Source organism: Colletotrichum higginsianum, chromosome 3, assembly GCF_001672515.1.
Source record: "Colletotrichum higginsianum IMI 349063 chromosome 3, whole genome shotgun sequence".
In the NCBI taxonomy this organism is placed as follows: Eukaryota; Fungi; Ascomycota; class Sordariomycetes; order Glomerellales; family Glomerellaceae; genus Colletotrichum; species Colletotrichum higginsianum.
In genome coordinates, this window is record NC_030956.1 from 210,795 (window position 1) to 230,783 (window position 19,989).

The window sequence follows — 19,989 nt, forward strand, 5'->3', positions numbered from 1 at the left end:
TCCTTCTACACCACCGCAAAAGTCTAGGGTACCGGCTACGCGGGTATCACCAGACTGTACGATTATGCCACCACGAAACAACCTTCATGTTGCCCATGGTTCCGGTTTAACTACACACCCATTGACAGAACCCGACATGGATAATCCGTCAGCATCGCCAGCCAAGCCGCCTACCCCGCCCCCGCTCCCTCCCTTTGCGTCTTTTCGCCAGCATGAGAGGGAATCGCCATACCTCGCGAAGCTCGCCTCTGCGCCAGACGACTGGCTCTCTCGACCCGTCGATCCACCAAAGCCGTACACCTATGAGCCGATACATTATTTCTTCTACGGCACCCTCATCCAGCCCGACCTCCTCAAGCGGATCCTCGACCTGGAGCAAGAACCCGAACTCCGCCCCGGCAAGGTGATCGGATACAGCCTCTCCTCATGGGGCCAGTACAAGGCCCTCGTCGACGGCAGGCCTGGCGAGGAAGTACTCGGGTATGCCTTTCTTGTCGAGTCCGCCGAGCAGGAGTTCAAGCTGGCCCGGTACGAAACGAGCGCGTACGAGCTGGCGCCGTGCATGATCTTCTTCGCCGACGGTAAGAGCCCCGAGCAGGCCCAGGCCAAGACCTTCATGTACGCCGGCGATTCCGGGGCGTTGAAGGACGGGAGATTCGATGCTTCTTTGTGGGAGCTGCAGATGGGCATGCGCTTGCCTCCGCGGCGGCGCCGCCAGCATGGGAGGGAGGAAGAAAGTTCCTGAGCTGTGACTCTGCTTCGATTTTACTTGTATCCTAATCTATCTCTGAATTGAACGGTTTCGAACTCGGTTTGAGGAAGGGGGAGGGTGTCACTGGAGGTTAAACCTGCCCTTGTAGCCAGTTGTAGGGGGAGCATAGGCTGCTAGCGGTGATGGTAGTGGAAGAGTGTAGCATGTATTCCCACTATTCCCATCGCATACTTTCTCATACGTTATGATTCCCCATGACCTATGGTTGTATTCTCCGAAAGTAAAGCCATGCAGCGTGTAGCTGGAGGCCCTGTGGTCCTGGGGGTCATTCTTGTGGGCGAGGGCCTCGCGGAGGAAACCTGTCAACGATCCTATAATTTTCGACCTCTGTCTGTTCATGCAAAGGAGTCTCCGCCATAGCAACATGTAGCTGAATCCGTTTCCAAGCCATTGATGCATTTACAGCTCCTTTCCCACGCCGCTCCACAGCCCCTAGCCTTTTGGCGCGTCAACTCCACCACCACCCATCAAACATCCACATTCTTGATCCACTTAGAGCCAGCGCATCGTCGACGGTTCAATCCGATATGGTGTAGTGACTGAAGTGATGACCTCTCATCTTTGAAAGGTTTGCCTATGAAGTGGAACGATGTGGCTGACCTTAAATAGCCGAGTCGAAATCGGACACCAAACTCGACAGAGCACGAGGTTAAACAGAGTTCGTTCGCTGTTCCGGGACATGAGACTTCCTGACAGTGTGATGTATGGACCACACTGAGTGGTCTGTTTGTTGCTGCGCACGGCGGGTTCGATTCTCGGGTTCGAAATGAGCAAGCGCGTGTAATGAGTGTGGTTTGGTCTTTTGGTCTTCAGGACGATGATGATACCGTGGTGACCTTGTATGGGTTTTCTTCTCCTTTTCTTCTTGTTTTTAATTCCTATTCAATGTGACCAGCCGAGCAACTGAGCCAGCGTTGGACACGATGTTGGAACGAATTACCTAGCCCAATTGTCAGTGTTGTGAATCCCTCAATGAAGTGAAACACCATAATGCACCCCCTCCTGCGTACTTCACTCTTGTCTGCGTCTAAGCCTCTCTAAGCCATGCTACGATAACTAATCCAAGACGTCTAGTAGCGCAGCTAACCTTGCTGGCTAACTCTCCACGCATGACGTAAGTCAAGAATGCCTCGTCTCCGCAGATTCTTACGACCCTGGCTGGCCGCTATGATGCGGAGCCGAGGTACGCCCCAAACACCTCCGCTCCGCGTTCCTCGTCGCAGTGTTTCCCATCGTTTTAAGATAATATCCCCTCGCATCCTGGAACTCCGCGTCTCAACCTTCTTCCTTGGTCCTTCTCACCCTCTGAGTCTCACACCTGGCTCAAAATTCACTAGGGCTGGCTAGGCTCAGCTCATATTTCCAGCCATCTTCACGTATTCGAGGGGCTCATTCTCGACACACTCACTAGCCCAGAATGGCGGCGTTGGTGTCCGTCTTGGTAGCTGGACTGGCCATCTTCGGGGGATACACTTACGCCCCGGCCGCCCAACGTGCCGTGACGCTCGTCGGTATCGGACGAGCCAGCGTCAACACCTCCGTGCTGAACGGCGGCGACTTCGTCTTCATCGACGACACGGTGTATTGCGAGGATCTGCATCACCACACCCCGAGCGGGCTCCTCTTCACCGCCTGCGATGACAACACAGAGACGCGGGTGGCGTGGTTCCCCGGCCTGGCCAACCTCGACGACCCCGTCAAGGGCAGCAAGCAAAAGGGCTCCTTTCACGTCATCAACCCCAAGGTGCGATCCGAGTCGGTTCTGCTTTAAATGTGGGACGCAGGATAGCCGCTGACATGAACAGGATCTGACCCAAAAACGACTCAGGTTCGAGAACTTTGACAGCACGTTCGTCACTCACGGCATCGATGTCATCTCGGACCCCCAGAGGCCAGAGGCGGTCTACATCTTTGCCGTCAACCACGTCCCTCACCCGGACTACCTGGCCACCAAGATCGGAGGCCAGAGCGAGCAGAAAGTCGTCCAGAAGTCCCAGTCGCGCGTCGAGATCTTCCACCACATCCTGGGGGCGTCCACCGTCAGGCATCTGCGCACCGTCATCCACCCGCTGATCAAGAATCCCAACGACCTCTTTGCGGTGGACCCGTACTCGTTCTACGTCACGAACGACCACTACCACTCGGAAGGTATCGGAAGAATGGTCGAGGACCTGCTGCCCGTCACCTCTTGGACCACCACCGTCCACGTCCGCGTCGACGAGATGTCCGCCCTTTTGCCTACTGACGGCCTCAAGGTAGAGGTGGCCCTGTCCGGGCTCCGCAACAACAACGGCCTGGGCCACGGTCGAAGGCCCCGGGAGATCATCGTCAACAACTGCGCTGGCGGAGAGATCCACCTTGCCCAGCTCTCCCCGGACCCCAAGAACACCAGCATCGACCTCTCGGAGACCATCCAGGTGGACACGTACATCGACAACCCGGCCTGGTTCGAGGACCCTTACAAGTCCGAGATCCTCGACGCCAGCGGCTTCGTCCTCGCGGGCGTCTCGCGGCCCATCGACATCCTGACGCAGGCCGGCAAGGGGGAGCCCAAGATCGGCTCCATCGTGTGGTACGTCAAGCCGGCCGCGGGCGACGCTGGCGGCTATGAGAAGCGCATCTTGTTCGAGGACGACGGCACGAGGATCAGCTCGGCTGCGACTGCCGTCCTTGTCGCCATCGATCCGAGTCAGGAGCAGGGCCAGAGGAAAGCGTGGCTCTTCATCACGGGTTTCATGTCGACCAGCGTTGTCGCCGTGAAGGTCGACCTGTAAGACGTGATGGACATGTTGTGAAAGCCGGCGTAGTTGAGCGACTCGAGTTGACTGCATTCGTTTTTTGCGGCCAATAGCGCCCAACAGCTTAATATCTTGAGTTACAGCTGGAGTACATGATCACCGTTTTGTTCAGAATGAAGTAAAGTTATTTGTGAAGCTGGTCTCTTATTTTCATTACATGCCTTCACCTACCATTATGAACCAATCAACACATTTCCTTACACAGGTATCTATCTTGTCATGTAAGCTTTTGCGCTTCACGCCTGGAAAAGATTTCATTGACGCCTGGTGGAATGTGAATCACCCGCCCTGTAGACGTCCTGGATGAACCCGTCTGCGTCGCTGATGATTCTGATGGCCTGGTCAACACTCGGCGACGTAGGCTCGCCCATGACTCCCTGCCAGCCCTGCAAGAGCTGCCTCAAGTGGTCACCGGCACTCATAACTTCAGGCCCGATCAAGTCCTTCAACGCCTGGATACGGCAGGCGGCGAGAAGAACAAGCATCGCGCCGGCCATGCTGTCTCAGGGGGTACACGTCAGTGGGGGAACTCTCGCATACACTCATCTCCATTCCACAGGACGGCGCGCTACTACTTACGAGAGCGAGCAAATCCAGGTATCGACCAGGACTGTCTGGCCGAACCCCCTCAGGTTGAGGATATGCAGCAAGCACGCATCCAAGCAAGCCTTGCAGTTCCTCAGAGCGTCTTGGCTGATGGCGTTGCCGCCGGCCATGCCGCTCAGCATCCACATCAGGTACGGCCGGTAAATGACGCTCCGGCAGGTGAGATACCTCTGCCGCAGGAAGCCCCCGTGCTCCGTCGCCGTGCTCTGGCTGTTGCCGACCACGTTGAACCCGACGCTGAAGGCGAAGGCCGGAGGGAGGACCTCGCGCCACTCGTCCAGCTGGTGGTTCAGCTCGGCGACGACGTAGGGGAAGCGCGCGTGGTCAAGGGCGGCGCCGGTGCCGTGGGCGTAGAGGAGCTGGTGGACGCGGTTTAGCAGACGACGCATCGATATGCAGGCGAGGAAGTACATGGAGGACTGCTCCTCCACCTGCGGGTCCTGGTGGGTGTTGTACTCCCCCGGAAGAGGAGTCGATGACTCGATGCGGGCGATACCGGACTGGGGAAGCCCGGAGAGCTCGGCGAGGTAGTCACTCGGGAAGTTGTTAGTCGAGAGAGCCTCTCTCTGCCATACAAGTAAAAAAAAGGATTGGCTAGCTAACCTCTCGAGGATATAGCAAGACCAGAAAATCCTGCGAATCCGTTCCTGGTCTTCCGTGGACTCGGACTCGGGTGGGTAGGAGAGCAGCAGGAGACATTTGGCGGAGGCGGCGTTGATGTATTCCCAAGCCTGCAACGGCCGCCGGAGGAAGGCAAAGTACATGCTGCAACCCGCGGGTCAGCAGGTTTGGTCAGCCAAGTCTATCAGAACAAGCCACTTACGCCGTGAAGAACAAGCAGTGCGTAGCCGTGCTCCCCACGTTGGTGTGGACGACGTGGAGCTTCTTCAGCACGCTGTCAAAGTACATGTCGCCCATGGCCTTCCTCGCCGCTCTCCGCTTCCGTTCTTCGCCACTTAGTGTCGCGCCGTCAGTCAGCCCGGCGGTGACCTGGCCGACGCAGCCCAGGGCCATGGTCAAGAGCGCCAGGCAGACCAGGATGCTGTCCTCCTCGGGGATGCCGTCGGAGATGAGGTCGCGGACCTGGTCCAGCTGGCTGCGGGACATGGTCGGGTACCAGAAGTTGACGGTGTGCTCGAACGAGTCGATGATGGCCCCGATGTCCTCCGCCGTCACGTAGGGATACATGCTCGTCGACCGCGTCTTCACCGGCGGCCGCGACTGCTCGAGGTGGAAGATGGAGACGTATCCGTCCCGCATGGTCGGGTAGGCATCGAAGTGAGGCCACTGCAAGACCGACTCGGTGGTGCTCGTGTGCATGGAGTCCAGCACGGCGTTCTCGTAGTTGTTCTGGTACTGCGTCTCGGAGGCGGGCGTGCGCTGCGGCTGGTTGTGGTGATGGTGGTGTTGGTGGTGGTGGGGTTCGGTGAGCGGAGAGCCGGAGAAGGACCCCCGCGACGCGGACCGGAGGGCCGGGGACACGACGGAGGGCCGGCGCTCGGAAAAGGGCGGCGCTCCCTTGAAAGGCCCCTCATGAGACGGGTTCTGTGAGAGGTGGAACGCCGACGCGGAGGCGGATGAGGAGGAGAAAGTGGACGAGAGAGGACTGACAATGGTGGCCTTCATCTCGTGGAGAAACTTCTCCACCCTCAGTACGCCCTCGAGGATGAGATCGCTCTTCCCGCGCCTGATGACGTGCAGCACACGAACGGGTCAGACCTCATGTTCCCTGGTGTTCCCTTCTTCCCCCCCCCCTCCTCTCCCTCCCCGGTGCTTTGCCCGGAGAGGAACCAGGAGCCGGTAGATACGCCGGGGATGACGGCGCCGGGCAGGGACTTGTGAACTTACGAGTTAGCCTCGGACCCATAGGTGCATTCCTGACGCGATGCGGAACACGACGCGCATGGCGTGTTGCCGTTGCATCTGATGCCCAGGCGGGGGGGCGTTCCGTTAGCCCATCGAAGCGGTCCCGAGAGTCTGGGACGACCTGGACCTGTGGCTGTCCGGGGCCATGATAACATACCTGATCTTCCGGGCCCGACACGTATCGCACTGCGCAAAAGAAGAAAAAAACGCGACGTCAGTCCATGTAAGCTTCCTGGTGTTCGGCTAGATCGCCGGCCAAGGGCCAGCGCGGGTAGCAAGCAAACTCGGCGAGCACTTGGTCTGACTGAGATGGCGATGCCCCTTTAGGGGGGTAAGATCTGGAATACAGAATCTTGAAAGGCTGGTCGGGGAGGGGCGCGGGGGCAGCAGCTGGAAAACTCGACGAGACAATCGTGAAAGACCCCTTCCAAGACAATGGGCCGAGATGGTACGAGCGAGACATCTCCAAATCTCCAAAATGGTGATTTGTGGTGGTCTGATGAGCGCATACACGCACCAGCAACAAGAATTGCTCTAGCAAAGATCACAAGAAAACGAAAATGACAAAAACGAAGGAATTTCACTTACGGCATGGCTCGTCCTCAACCTCTTCCTGGACGGTTCATTGATCGAGTCACTGTCCATCGTCTCCATTGAAGCCGCTGGGTGGCATGGTGTAGTAGTAGCTGTGTGTGTGGCCCGGTTCCGCCGTGGAGGCAACTTTCGATCCGAAACGGACCGAGGTGCGAGAGGGGAAAGGGGGCAGAGAGGGTTTGGGGGCCGTGAGGGAGGGAGGAGAAGATAAAAAAAAAACAAGGGGGGCGAAGAGGAATCCTGGCAGAGAGACATGCATATATGCACCCACGTGTGCGGTTGTGGGGGAAGACTCGGAGGTGTGGAGATGCCCGAGAAGGGCAAGGCCTTGGGGGGGGATAGCTCAAGGAGGGGGCCGGAGAGGGACATGGGCAGGGAAGAATTGGAGAAAATATGCCGACCTTCGCCCAGAAGGGAACAGTTTGAGGGGGATACGAAGGAAAATTAGTCCATGGTCGAAAGGATCTCGACCGTCAATGTCAATGGTTCGCTCCGCATAGCCCCCAGGTGGGTTGACGTGGCGGGGATGTTCCCCGTCACCAAGGAAATGAACGGGCATGTCTCCGTTCGTGGTCTCTGGGTGTCACAACTGGGACGACGTTGAAGAAGCATGTGCAATAGAACACCAGCGATCATATTGCTAGTAGTGGATGTGGCACAACCAGACGTTCCTCTCCAGTTTCTTGAAGACTGTGAAGGCTGCCATGCTGTCATTCCTGTTGGTCTGATGTACTGTATCGTTAGAATCTGGTCACTTGTGCTAGCAAAATCAATCCTGTGCCGCTCCAATCAGGACAGTCAGTTAATGCCACCCCAACCTCCCATTATGCAAACGCCGCCTCGACTGATTGCTTTCCATTCCATGCGGGAAGAGAACTTATTGTCATAGAATGCATTTAAGCACCATGGAGCAATTGCAAATGCATCGGTTGAAAGACTAACGAGATTGTGCAAACAAACAATGGTAAAGACCCGCGCCTGACCGAACACCCGGCCCGGTGGAGCCCCATAATTAACGCCGGACGCGGCCCGGTGCCGGCTCTATACGAGCAGTCCACTTCTCGTCTTGTCTGACCTGCATCGTGTTCAGGACAGACTCTACCAACCTGGGCTACGAAACCTTCTTGACGAGGCTCGATGCGCTGCAAATCTCCTTCAACTCTGCAGTACAACAGTAACGAATTTCCTGACACCTGACCAGAAACAGCCATCCCGAGGACGCAGATAAGTCGGTAGCAGGAGTGGTGGTGTTTCAGAGCTCGCGAGAGTCGCATTACGACTTTCCAAAAGCGTCGGTGCTGGTCTGTGAGACCGTCTTCTAAGGCTGAAACTGGGCGATGGGATGTTCAACAGAGCCTTTACCGTGATAAATCAGCAACCGTCAGATTACAGGTATCACGGTTGCGTAGCAGTACCGATCCAAAAAAAAAAAAAGATTATTATTAAATAAATAAAGAAAACTCATAGATAGTGGGAAGTGGAAAGATGGAAATTTTTGAGAGGGTTTCATTTGAAGGAGAGGAAATACTGGGAGGCGATGCCACAGCCGTCTAAAATGTCCTGGCCTGCAGAGCCCCCGGCTCGCCAGAATACAAGCTCCCCCCCGGTACTTGGGCCATCGGACTATCAGATGAACGGTACCAGATGCAACAGAAGATCAAAAGGAAGAAAAGAAACAAGCTGAGGCGACATGATGCACTGGTCGACCGCAGACAAACGACACGCTCGCCTGGGGTTCTCAGCCAACATCTACTGGGGTCTAGACATGAGGAAATCCGGGGTAACAGGCACACGGAGCCTTCCCGCCTTTTTCAACAGGGGCGAGCCGAGAGCGTCGAGAGAAATGTGCAACGGTAAACCAAGGGAGAGATCGGCCGAGGCCTGTGGCGTGTAAGCCGTGGTGATGGCCACGGCTCGGATGGAGAAGCGGAGCCGGCACCGACTTCCCCGGACCCAATCAGAGCCCCCCCGGGGTCGGGGGAGTCTAAACCTCTTCGGTCGGCAGGGTGCGGAGTTGGTGCGACTGACCAGGACTCAACGGCACTAACATGGTGGACGAGAGCAGGGATCCCCTCGGGGTCGCTCCTACACGTGTGTACACCGACACTGCCTGACTCGAAGCTACCCCGAGGCAACTCCAGTGTTTTTGCCCCACGTTCGCTCGTCATATGGTGGGACAGCTTGGCTTCACGAGAGGGAAAACGGGAGGCAGCGCGCCCATGGGAGATTTGGTCTGCCATGTTTGCCTCGGTGTTGCTCCCGGCTGTTGCGCTTCTCTGCGTGGAGCATGGAGCGGGAATAAATGGGATAAATAACGACTAGACCTTGGGTAGCCGGTCGACAGTTTGCTCAACTCAGTTTTCCTCTGTTTCTCTCTCTCATCCCCTCCTCCTCCTCATCCTCCTCCTCCTCCCAAACTTTCCCTCTTTTCCCCTCTTGCCCCTCCTCCGTATTGCCATCGGCCACCCTCACTCTCACAATGGCCACTCAGAGCTTGGCCCTCCAGGCAAAGGAGGGAGTTCACGACTACGAGAACCCCTCCGTCTTCCGGCGCAACACGCTGCCTGCCCGCTCATACTTCATCCCCGAGACGTCGCTGCTGCTCAATGGCGTCTGGGACTTCCACATGGCCGGCACGCCCGAGGAGGCTCCTTTGCCGGAAGACAAGGGCGACGAATGGGGCACCATCAACGTCCCCGGCCACTGGCAGCTTCAGGGCCACGGATACCCGTGGTACACCAACACGCAGTTCCCGATCCCCGTGAACCCGCCCTACGTGCCGAGCGAGAACCCGACGGGCACGTACAGGCGCACATTCCACGTCCCCTCGACGTGGGACGACAAGTCGCAGCTGCGCCTGAGGTTCGACGGCGTCGACTCTGCCTATCACATCTGGGTCAACGGCGTGCTCATCGGCTTCGCCCAAGGATCGCGGAACGCGTCCGAGTTCGACGTCACGAGCATCCTGAAGAAGGACGGCCCCAACGAGCTCTTCATCCGCGTCTACCAGTGGTCTGATGCTACTTACATCGAGGACCAGGACCAGTGGTGGCTTTCTGGTGAGTGAATTCTCTCCCCCTCTCCCCTCCCCTCCACCCTTCCCCGATAATCTTGCGGCGTCCTCCTGCTGGATATATCCCCTTTTTAACCAGTGGAACAACAGGTATCTTCCGTGACGTCACCCTCCTCGCCGTCCCCGCGGCCACCAGAATTGAGGACTGGTTCCTCCGCACCGACTTGGACGACAAGTACCAAGACGCCACTCTCCTCGCGACCGTCGACGTCAAGACCGCCGAGAAGGGCACCGTCAAGCTCACCCTCAGCGAGCTCGGCAAGAACGGCGGCGCCGTCATCGCCAGCAAGGAGGTCGAGGTCGGCGCCAACGACAGCAAGGTCGACCTCAGCATCCCCGTCACGAACCCCAACAAGTGGACGGCCGAGACCCCCTACCTCTACCGCGTCGACATCACGCTCGGCTCGCACTCGGTCCACCAGAACATCGGCTTCCGCAAGGTGGAGCTCAAGAACGGCCTCATCTCGGTCAACGGCGTGCCCATCCGCATCAGGGGCGTCAACAGACACGAGCACCACTCCAAGTTCGGCCGCGCCGTGCCCCTCGAGTACGCCAAGCGCGACCTGCTCATCATGAAGAACCACAACATCAACTCGCTGCGGTGCTCGCACTATCCTCCCCACCCGCGCCTCTTTGAGCTCGCCGACGAGCTCGGCCTGTGGGTCATGGACGAGGCCGACCTCGAGTGCCACGGCTTCTACGACGCCATCGCGCGTCCGCAGGACGTCAACGAGGCGGCCGACTACGAGGAGCGCAAGGCCGTGACCTTCCCGCTGGCCGGCAAGTACACCAGCGAGAGCCCCGAGTGGCGCGAGGCCTACCTCGACCGCATGGTGCAGCTGGTGCAGCGGGACAAGAACCACACGAGCATCATCATGTGGTCTCTCGGCAACGAGGCCTTTTACGGCGACAACCACAAGGCCATGTACGAGTACGCCCGCAACTTCGACTCGGGCCGTCCCATCCACTACGAGGGCGACGTCAAGGCCGAGACGGCGGACATGTACTCGTACATGTACCCCCCCATCGGCCGTCTGAGCAACCTGGTCGAGACCGAGGGCGTCAAAGAGGACGGCAGCTTCGACAAGCCCGTCGTCCTCTGCGAGTACGGCCACGCCATGGGCAACGGCCCCGGCGGCCTCGACGACTACATCGAGGTCTTTGAGAAGTACCCCCGTCTCCAGGGAGGCTACATCTGGGAGTGGGCGAACCACGGCATCTGGAAGGAGGAGGCCGACGGCAAGGGATACTACGCCTACGGCGGCGACTTTGGCGAGCGTCCGCACGATGGCACCTTTGTCATGGACGGCCTGCTCCACAGCACCCACGACCCCACGCCCGGCTTGATCGAGCTGAAGAAGGCCTACCAGCCTCTCCAGCTGACCGTCGAGGGCAACCAGCTTGTCATCAAGAACAAGTACGACTTTGTCGGCGTCGACCACCTCACATCAACCTACAAGGTTGAGGAGTTGGGCGAAAAGTGAGTTTACCCTGCTCTACACAGACACACAGACACACACACACATCTACAACACACCTACACACCCCATTGCCCTCTTTCGAGAACAGTTCGAGAACAGATATACTAACCAGAGACGTTTGTGTTATAAAAACAGCTCCGCTCTCCTCGCCGCCGGAACCCTCGAGATCCCCAAGATCGCCGCTGGCGAAACCGTCAAGGTCGACCTCCCCTCGACCCTCGCGAGCATCAAGTCGGACAAGGAGGTCTATCTCACCGTGACCTTTGGACTCAAGGACTCCACCAACTGGGCCGAGCCCGCCCACGAGATCGCCTGGATTCAGCACAAGCTCTCGGGCGTCGCCGAGGCTCCCAAGATCCTCACCAGCACGCTCACCTCCAAGCTGCAGGTCGAGCGGTCCCGCGCCAGGGCCACCGTCTCGGGCTCCGACTTCGCCATCACCTTCGACACGGCCCGCGGCTACGTCACCTCCTGGACCGCCGGCGGCGTCCCCCTCCTCGAGAAGGACGCCTCCACCGGCGCGGCCATCATCCCCAACTTCTGGCGCGCGCCCACGGACAACGACAACCCCAACGACGCGCCGTACTGGGTCCGCTTCGGCGTCGACGTCTTCGACAGCCAGCTGCGCTCGCTCGACATCACCGAGTCGGCCGACAAGGTCGAGGTCGTCACCAAGACGTACCTGTCGCCGCGCGTCCTCGATTGGGGGTGGGAGACCACCACCACCTACACCATTGACGCCGCCGGCCGGCTCACCGTCGCCGTCGACCTGAAGCCCCGTGGCATCAAGCCCACGCACATCCCGCGCGTGGGCCTGAACCTGCGCCTCCCCAAGTCGCTCAGCAACGTCAAGTACCTCGCCCTCGGCCCCGGCGAGTCGTACCCGGACAAGAAGTCCAGCCAGCGGCTCGGCGTCTTCAGCGCCACGGTGCCGGAGCTGCACCAGCACTACGAGGTGCCGCAGGAGGGCGGCAACCACCTCGAGACGCGCTACGTCAAGCTGACCGAGGGCCACGGCCGCGGCCTCCGCGCCACGCCGGCCGACGCCGCCGTCTGGTCCGACGAGGAGTGGCGCCAGTTCAGCTTCCAGGTCAGCCACTACGCGACCAAGACGGTGCAGGAGGCCGCGCACCCGTGCGACCTCGTCGAGGAGGACGCGACGCTGCTGCGTCTGGACGCGCGCGTCGCCGGCGTCGGCACCGCCGCCTGCGGTCCCAACGTCCGCGACGACCTCAAGGTGCACGTCGGGGAGTTCAAGTTTGGATTTGTGCTTGAGAGAATCGGGTTCTAGAGAGGATCATGACGGAGATGACGGGGTCACAGTCGACAGTCGACAGTCGCGACATTTAAGAAAAGTGGCTAGGTCCAGAACTTTAGAGATTAGAAATGGCATGAATGATTATGACACATTTGCAGAACATGAGTTGCGGCAGACGAGTAGACGAGTGAACGAGAGGTAGGGTCGAGGAGGATCTTTGCGGGTTCCATCGGCTCTGCGAATGGGGTCATTTCTATTTCGACTTTTCACCACACCAATCACAACAGGCCGGTTGGCCCAATGGCAAGGCGTCTGACTACGACTAATCAGTTATCAGGAGATTCTGGGTTCGACCCCCAGGCTGGTCAATTCTTTTGCACTCACGAGTGAGCTGTCCATCATTTTATTTATGCTTCAATATCGCTTGAGTGCTGCTGCTGTCTTTCAGCAACGCCCTCTCTATTTATGTTCGTGTTTCTTTTGCCTCTTTGAATCTAGTCTGACGATTTGTCTATCTGTCTGCGAACAAGTCATTTGTCCCTTTCAACGTTGTCTTGCTGCTGTGCACCTCCCTCTAGGCCCAAAACCCAATCAGGGACATGATTCCAGCACCAAGAACCATGCAAGAAAACATGTACATGATCTGCGAGCGTCTGCGGCTGCGGCTAGGGTCGAATAGGAAGTCTCGGGCCAATAGCTCAACCAGGGAGCTGTAGATGAGCAGACCGGCCGAGATGGCGTTCAGGATCCCCTGCACCATGAGAGCTTGCTTGGATTTGGGAACGTAGGTCGTTCGCACGCCAAGCCCGATGGCGATAGAGACCGGCGTCGTGAGACCGTACGCGGCGCACAGGATCCACGGGAGCCAAGTATGCTTGCCGAACGGGATGGACGACATGCGGGCGCCGATCCCGAGACCCTCGAACGACTGATGAAAGACCAGGACGGGATACAGCGTGGCGAACTCGGACCCCGTGACGCCGAGGTTCAGTCCGATGATGACTGAGTGGACGATGATGCCGAACTCGAGTATGAGAAAGGCGGCGATTTGCTGCCGAAAGGAGCGCTCAACAGACTGGCCACTCTCGATAGAAGACGATGACTTCTTGTCGTTGCAGTTCTCGGTCTGCTTTTCTCGTGTACTTTCCGGACTGTCGTCCGCTTGCTGCAGGCCGTCGGGAGGGATGCCTGAGACAAGTGCCTCGACGGCATTCTCGTTCCTGTCTTGTCCGTACTTCCGCTCAACGTAGACCTCGGCCGCGAGATCTAGCGAGAAGATGCCGAGCGCCGAGGCCAGGACGATGGCAGCGCACCATGAGTAGTCACCCCAGTGGCCGGATTCCCCGATGCACGTCCGCGGGCCGATTCGCTTGTACGCCGGTTCGAGGAGATGGATGAAGGCCGTTGCCAATATGACGCCGCTGCCAAAGTAGCGAGCAAAGGTGTAGGCGGAACGGGGGATCTTTAGAGTTTTGAGCCGTTTCGATGCGATGGGGAAGACGGTGAAGGCCGTTGAAACGAAGAGGATGACGAAGATGGACGAGATGCGGGCGCCGAGGTGGCCGTTGTAGTCGTTGCCGGATAACGCGTAGTAGCAGATCACGTCCGCTTGACTGACTTGAGTCAAGTTGACAATAGGACCGATGGAAGAAGTCATAGTGCCTCAGCTCTCTCTCTCTCTCCCTTGATATTGATGATGAAAAAAACACCACACTTGAGATTCGACTTTATGACAACGACGGAGCACAATGATACTATGAGTATTTCTCTTCAATCTTTTCTTTCCTTATACCGTTTGACGTAGAGGACCCGGATGGTTATTCTTACTACATGACCCTCACGAAGGTGGATAACGGCCGGCAAATATCAACCGGGAGTGGGACGGTCTCGGCGTCTCGGAACTTCGGCCGGACGCGGCCCCACCCCGGCATGCCGCTATTGCCGGCTTCCCATCATGGTGCGCACTCTACAGCACAAATGAGCCAGCACGTCTGCTAGACTGGTCTGGTAATATCAACAGCGCAATCCCGGATTTCAGGAGAAAACTTTAAGCCGAGAATTCGGGAAAAAAAGGCCTTGGTTTGACGGTTGCTCTCCTCCAGCTTGTGCCTTCAGCTCCATCCCCAACGACGAGCCAAGAGCAAGTCCCCCGGTTCTCATGCCACTTCGCCAACGACGGGCCTCAGCAGCTCCGGCAAGACAACTGCCGCGTCCCCCACAAACACCCAATCCCGATCTGCCCGGACATTCTTGGCGTCGTCGGCGCTCGTGTTGATGACGGCAACCCTCGCACCCTTCTTCCGGGCCATGTCGGCGTACCCGGCGGCCGGCCAGACCCTGCTGGAGGTGCCTATGGTGAGGCAGAGATCAATCGGCTCAGGGTCGTCAAAGACTGCCTCGGTCTCCTCCACGACGTCGACGGGTAGAGGCTCGCCGAACCACACAACCCCGGGTCGGAGGATCTCGCTCTTGCACTTGGGGCACTGCGGCAGATCCTCCTTCGTCAAACCCGACGACAGCGGGACGCTGGCGACCGGGGCACTCGCCGATTGCTCCGGGGGCTTGAGAGCGGCCAGATCCCGCGTGGTCGGGGTGCTGCCCTGGTAGCTGTCCCCGAGGATCTGCGCGTGCTTCCGGGCGATGCCAGCCAGCAAGAGCGGGCTCGCCCTGGGCCTGTTGTCGGGGTCGATACTCCCCATGGTCGCCTTCTCGTCTTTGGAAGGGTCAAGGGCCGGCGTCAGGCACTCTTCAAAGTTGTCGCGCTCGACGTACCCGCACCCGGCCGCATCGACGCACGCCAAGGTGAACAGGTTGCCGTGGAGCTCCTTTAGCTGGCCGGGCGGGTGGCCGGCGCGCGGGCTGAGATTGTCGACGTTCTGCGTCAGGGCGACGAAGCCGGGAACGCGGCGGGCCAGCTCTGCCAGGGCGTAGTGAGCCAGGTTCGGTTCGGCGCGGAGCGCGTCTTGTCGACGATACGAGTAGAACTGCCAGCTGAGGCCCGGGTCGTGACGGAAACCAGCAGGCGAGGCGATCTGCATCACGTCCTGGTTCCTCCATAGCCCGCTGGTGCCCCGGAAGACGGCCAGGCCCGAAGGCGCCGAGAGGCCTGCGCCGATGACTGCGATGATACGTTTAGACTTTTTGAGGGTGTCTTGGAAGTCGGTGACCGCCGCTGGATCCAGAGCAGGCACGTTGCTCGTTGTTCCGGCCATTGAAGCTGGTTGGGACATGTGCAATGTGTCTCTGCTGCTTCGCTTTCAGCAAACGATGTTGACGCAGGGAGCAACTGTGCAGGCCCAAAGTAAACCCAAAGATGTTCTTTAAGTAGACAAGTGTTGTAGTTATGTTGGCGGCTGCCTAGAGAAAAGGCAACGAGGCGACCAACGTTGCCTAAAAGTTACCCACCCATGTTTACAACAAAAAGAAAGGGGACCAATCTATTCCGAAGACACCTAGTCGAGTGGAACTCCATGCAGACACAAATACTTAGGGTCTATCGAGACCCTTCATTTTCTGTTCAAACATGGAGCCAATCCCGACACTTATTATCCCACGACAAGTAAGCGATTGTTAAATCTCATGAAATTCGTCACCTTGGGAGACAAGTTCACTATTGAGTCGATTTCCCAAGCTGTGTCTTTCACTTGGTACTCTGCGCGAAAGAGTATCTGCCCTTCTCCTGTCCAGGGTTGAGTTTGTCAGGTTTGAAGAGTCTGGGGTTCCAGTAATCCGTGGTGCAATCCTCGCGTTGGGGGACGGCAGAATAAGATGCCGCTTGAGATGGAGAAGAGGCCGGGACAGAACAGAAAATATGGCTTATGGTCAGCTATCAGTAAGACTGAGCGACTTGGTTGTAGGTAATAGCATCGTAATGGAAGCTGGTAACCACCCACATGCATATAGACGGCAACTTTTCAAACACATCTGGGCTGTTCGTGGTGGCATCCTGTCATTCGCGTCTGTGATCCTGAGGGCTAATAAGATTGTGCAAAAACAAGAACGGTCCTGCCACTTGAATAGTGAACTCGGATGGGAAGAAAGGTCGTTGATTTATCCTGCCTGCATTTTGTTGCTGTTGTCACGATGCCTTCCCCAAGAGTCACACTTACTTCCCACGTCACCAGGGCGTAGGAAATGAGAAGGGAAGGATTGACACCAAGGGAAACAGTCAAGACCTCTGCGCCTACCTTGTAGTATTCCACGACATGGACTGACACGATGACCTGCGCTACCTCGCTCCTTGACACACGCGTCCCCCCGGCTTCCATCTTCCAACTCCCAACACTCCCACGACATTTCCCTAAGAGCTGCATTTCGCCTCAACACCACCGACTTTCTTTCACAAGCATCAGTCCCTATTGAATACCATACCTCTAATACTTCCTTACTCTCAGATCGTCGTATTTTAAACCTACCACTAAGCCTGCTTCATCCAATCCTGGAGGTCCGCAAGCTGTCTTCATCCTCACCGAGCGTCAATTCCATCGCACATTCGACTAAGCATCATCCCAGGCTTCAACAGCACGGCGATTCCACAATGCCTATCGACGACAACATGGAGAACCATCGAGAACCCGTCACAACCAACAAGTCTATCAACAACACTGAAAAGGTCACCGATCCCCATGCAACCACGGCCGGCGGCTCCGCATTAATCCCGCACGCTTCTCCAGTCTCTGTCCCCATACTTCCGCCAACGATTCACCTCACGTACGGTAGACTGGGGCAGGAGAAAGTCTACACAGTGCTGTCCAACAAATACGACACACCTTGCACCATCCTTGTCGACATGCACTGGTACTCTTCTTCCTTCAGTTTGAAGGTGTTTGGGGGTGACAGTCGCAATAGCGGAGTCGTAGCAACTGCTCACGGAAAAGCTGGACCTTTCTTCTCCCGGAGCTTCCTCGAAGTCGCATTGCCTCCCCTTCCACCCACGCAAATCTCGCAGACGAAGATTATCACAAAATGGAGAAGCGCCCTCTGTGGGTTCAGCATGGTCATCGGAGGGAAAGAGGAGTGCTTCGAATGGAGAAGGACAACTGACGCCGAAGCCAAGCAGATCGGAAAAGGGCTCCGTCGGAAACTTGTTCGAGTATCCGGGCCCAACTCCGGCACCGGTGGCGCAAAAGCTTTGCGAGAGGCGGGCTTCTCTAGCGATGGCAAGGAAGTCGTCGCCTTCATGGCCGACAACAGCTCTTGGAACCTGGGCCACGGCCTCACCATTCGTTTCAAGGGCTCCGGGCTCGGGGATATTCTGGGCGAGCAATGGAGAATTTCGGCTCTCTTGTCTGCGCTGTGGCTGTGGTGGATAGACCTCGAAAGATACGGGACCACAGTCGCTGGCGCTGGTGCTGTAACCATTGTTGCTGGAGTTGGTTTGGGTCTGGCTGCCTAAGATGAACTTGTTCAATTGATGAGCTGATGGAAAAGAACATATGGGAAGACATGGCTAGCTCTGATACGGAACCTCTACTGTAGGTACAGGAGCCAGCAGTGGCCAAGCATTCCCCAGGCACCCGTATAAATACGACAAAATCCTCCTGAAACGTACAGAAAACGGCGCGGGACAAAACGCGCCGCGTCAGCGCTTACAAGTCTGCGCAGGCACCGACTAAGTGACAAAGCCTTAAATAAGGACCATACAAGACAGTGAATAGACTGGTTTTTGACTTCGCTATCATTGGAAATTGATACTGCCTTCTCTACTTTCAACGCTCTCTCTCTCGAACACGCATACGCTTCAAAAATGACCGTCACTGAGCTTGGCTGTTGTGGTGTCAAGCCCGGCCTGAAGATTCTGGATGAAGATACACCAGAGGGCCAGATTTATGTTGGAGTCTACAAGATGATCATCTCTTCCCCAGGAGCCCCTCACCGGATCTACCTGAGTATCGACCTAGACGAACCGTCCAAAGTGTATGGACTCTTTGACTGGGATTCCGTCGAGCACCATGAGCGTTTCGCCAAAGAGTAAGTCAAGCACATTTGTTATTCTCGATTTTTCTTTTGAACCGAATTGGGGTTTAAACGAGAGATAATAGATTTGGCAAAGACTTTCAGCCGGACCTGATCAAAGTCTTGACCCACGGCGAGTACATCAAGCACATTGCCGCCACACCATCCCTTCCAGAGGCTTTGACGTCTTCCGTGACCGATGTTTTCCTCGCCTACTACCCCTCCGACATCTCCGAGGCCGAAAAAGACAAGGCCACGGCGGATTTCAGGGAGATTCTCGACGAGCGCTTTCGTCAACATCCCGATATCACAGCTTTCAGCTACGGGTGGGGAATGCAAAACGACTTCCCTGTGTACGGAAAGGATGGGGGGAAGGTCGGGTCAGCTTTCTCGGCGTTTGTTGGGTGGTCTACCACTGAGGCCAATGCCAAGTTCCGCGAGTCGGGTGCTCACGATGCGATCCAACAGTCGATTCGGGCCTTGGATGGGGTCGTGGAGCTGAAGGCTCTCCGTCTCGCTTGTAAGTTCCTCGAGAAGACAGAAGAGTGAAGAGATTGGGGGGTGGTCACACTGTAACTAGATCGTGGGCTCGAAACACATGGGGAACTGAGTATCGATAGTTTAGGGCTGGGATCGGGTTCGTCTAGTGTGGCTGTCATCAACAATGGCCTTACCACAAAGAATAGTTGCCTGGCTTCCAGCTCGCCTCTTATGGTTTTGTGCCCGATGGCGATCACCCTACCGCCTATATTAGTCGACGGCCAGTTGACTTGCTGGTATTCTCTGTCTCAAAGACGAGTGATCGTCAAATTCCTGTGCCTCAAGGTAGCCTAATGCTGAAATGGTTGTCTACGAAGGCTGACAAGTCACGAGCGGCACCACTTGCGTAAGGCACCCACCCGCCCAGTCGCTCAGGTGTGTGTCGGGTCGCAAGCAAGGCATACCCAATAAAACATTATTGGATTCTCGTTCCAGTCCGTCTATCTTCATACCTATAGCCGCAACTCCGGGATGCGGTTGGTTTCCCATCCCTCTCTACCATAGTATTGTGTATAGGATTATGCAGCTGTGCCTAGCGGTGTGACCTGACATGAAAAGAGCAGTTCACAGCTACGCGAAGTCGTGATATCCGTATGAAAACACCATCAGTTTTTACTACAAACGAAACGCCCCAGAGAACGCAGCATAACAGCCAAAACGGGCAGGCAGCAGACAAAGGTCATGAAAACCGAACCGTGTTGATAGATTTAGCTCTCAGATGTCTGTAAAAACTGAGCTGTGAACGAAGTAATCGGCCCTTTACCACCCTTGAGAGAGTCGTCTGCATGTGTTCTTGTATTCTTTTCTCGTTCCTGTTATGAAAGATGCCTGTCACATCTCCGTTGGTTAACTACACCTTGCAATAGTGCAGCATAGTCTTTCCGGCTTACGAAGAAGAATGGTTTGAAACACGACTAGATTCTTGGGCTGTTGGACATGAATGGCATGAAGTTGTAAGAGTTTACTGCCGCAGAAGCGCCCTAACACAAGTGGTGGTCCGTGGAGACAGGGGAGCCAAGCTGACTACCGGGCTTCCAACAGAGCCG

At 56.9% G+C, this 19,989-nt stretch overlaps 8 protein-coding genes across 8 annotated transcripts; 5 read left to right on the plus strand and 3 right to left on the minus strand.

Annotated features, from left to right (window-relative positions):
• Nucleotides 1–136: 136 nt before the first annotated feature.
• Nucleotides 137–745, plus strand: CH63R_03610 (Poly polymerase; the record flags this gene model as incomplete). The annotated part of the gene is made up of 1 exon (XM_018298585.1): nt 137–745. The coding sequence occupies one exon, from the start codon at nt 137–139 to the stop codon at nt 743–745; it is 609 nt and encodes a 202-aa protein (XP_018159831.1).
• A 1,444-nt stretch (nt 746–2,189) lies between these two features.
• Nucleotides 2,190–3,546, plus strand: CH63R_03611 (Serum paraoxonase/arylesterase; the record flags this gene model as incomplete). The annotated part of the gene is made up of 2 exons (XM_018298586.1): nt 2,190–2,516; nt 2,578–3,546. The coding sequence occupies 2 exons, from the start codon at nt 2,190–2,192 to the stop codon at nt 3,544–3,546; spliced, it is 1,296 nt and encodes a 431-aa protein (XP_018159832.1).
• A 278-nt stretch (nt 3,547–3,824) lies between these two features.
• On the minus strand, nt 3,825–5,802 carry CH63R_03612 (C6 zinc finger protein; the record flags this gene model as incomplete). The annotated part of the gene is made up of 4 exons (XM_018298587.1): nt 3,825–4,068; nt 4,150–4,710; nt 4,780–4,941; nt 5,000–5,802. The coding sequence occupies 4 exons, from the start codon at nt 5,800–5,802 to the stop codon at nt 3,825–3,827; spliced, it is 1,770 nt and encodes a 589-aa protein (XP_018159833.1).
• Nucleotides 5,803–9,115: 3,313 nt separating this feature from the next.
• CH63R_03613 (glycosyl hydrolase family 2) lies at nt 9,116–12,481 on the plus strand (the record flags this gene model as incomplete). Its single annotated transcript, XM_018298588.1, has 3 exons — nt 9,116–9,695; nt 9,800–11,189; nt 11,326–12,481. 3 exons carry the CDS (start codon nt 9,116–9,118, stop codon nt 12,479–12,481), a joined length of 3,126 nt encoding a protein of 1,041 aa, XP_018159834.1.
• Nucleotides 12,482–13,022: 541 nt separating this feature from the next.
• On the minus strand, nt 13,023–14,105 carry CH63R_03614 (Zinc-regulated transporter 1; the record flags this gene model as incomplete). The annotated part of the gene is made up of 1 exon (XM_018298589.1): nt 13,023–14,105. One exon carries the CDS (start codon nt 14,103–14,105, stop codon nt 13,023–13,025), a length of 1,083 nt encoding a protein of 360 aa, XP_018159835.1.
• Nucleotides 14,106–14,604: 499 nt separating this feature from the next.
• Nucleotides 14,605–15,660, minus strand: CH63R_03615 (NAD-dependent deacetylase sirtuin-5; the record flags this gene model as incomplete). Its single annotated transcript, XM_018298590.1, has 1 exon — nt 14,605–15,660. The coding sequence occupies one exon, from the start codon at nt 15,658–15,660 to the stop codon at nt 14,605–14,607; it is 1,056 nt and encodes a 351-aa protein (XP_018159836.1).
• Nucleotides 15,661–16,985: 1,325 nt separating this feature from the next.
• CH63R_03616 (uncharacterized protein) lies at nt 16,986–17,843 on the plus strand (the record flags this gene model as incomplete). The annotated part of the gene is made up of 1 exon (XM_018298591.1): nt 16,986–17,843. The coding sequence occupies one exon, from the start codon at nt 16,986–16,988 to the stop codon at nt 17,841–17,843; it is 858 nt and encodes a 285-aa protein (XP_018159837.1).
• A 351-nt stretch (nt 17,844–18,194) lies between these two features.
• On the plus strand, nt 18,195–18,952 carry CH63R_03617 (uncharacterized protein; the record flags this gene model as incomplete). The annotated part of the gene is made up of 2 exons (XM_018298592.1): nt 18,195–18,418; nt 18,490–18,952. The coding sequence occupies 2 exons, from the start codon at nt 18,195–18,197 to the stop codon at nt 18,950–18,952; spliced, it is 687 nt and encodes a 228-aa protein (XP_018159838.1).
• Between the last annotated feature and the right edge of the window lie 1,037 nt (nt 18,953–19,989).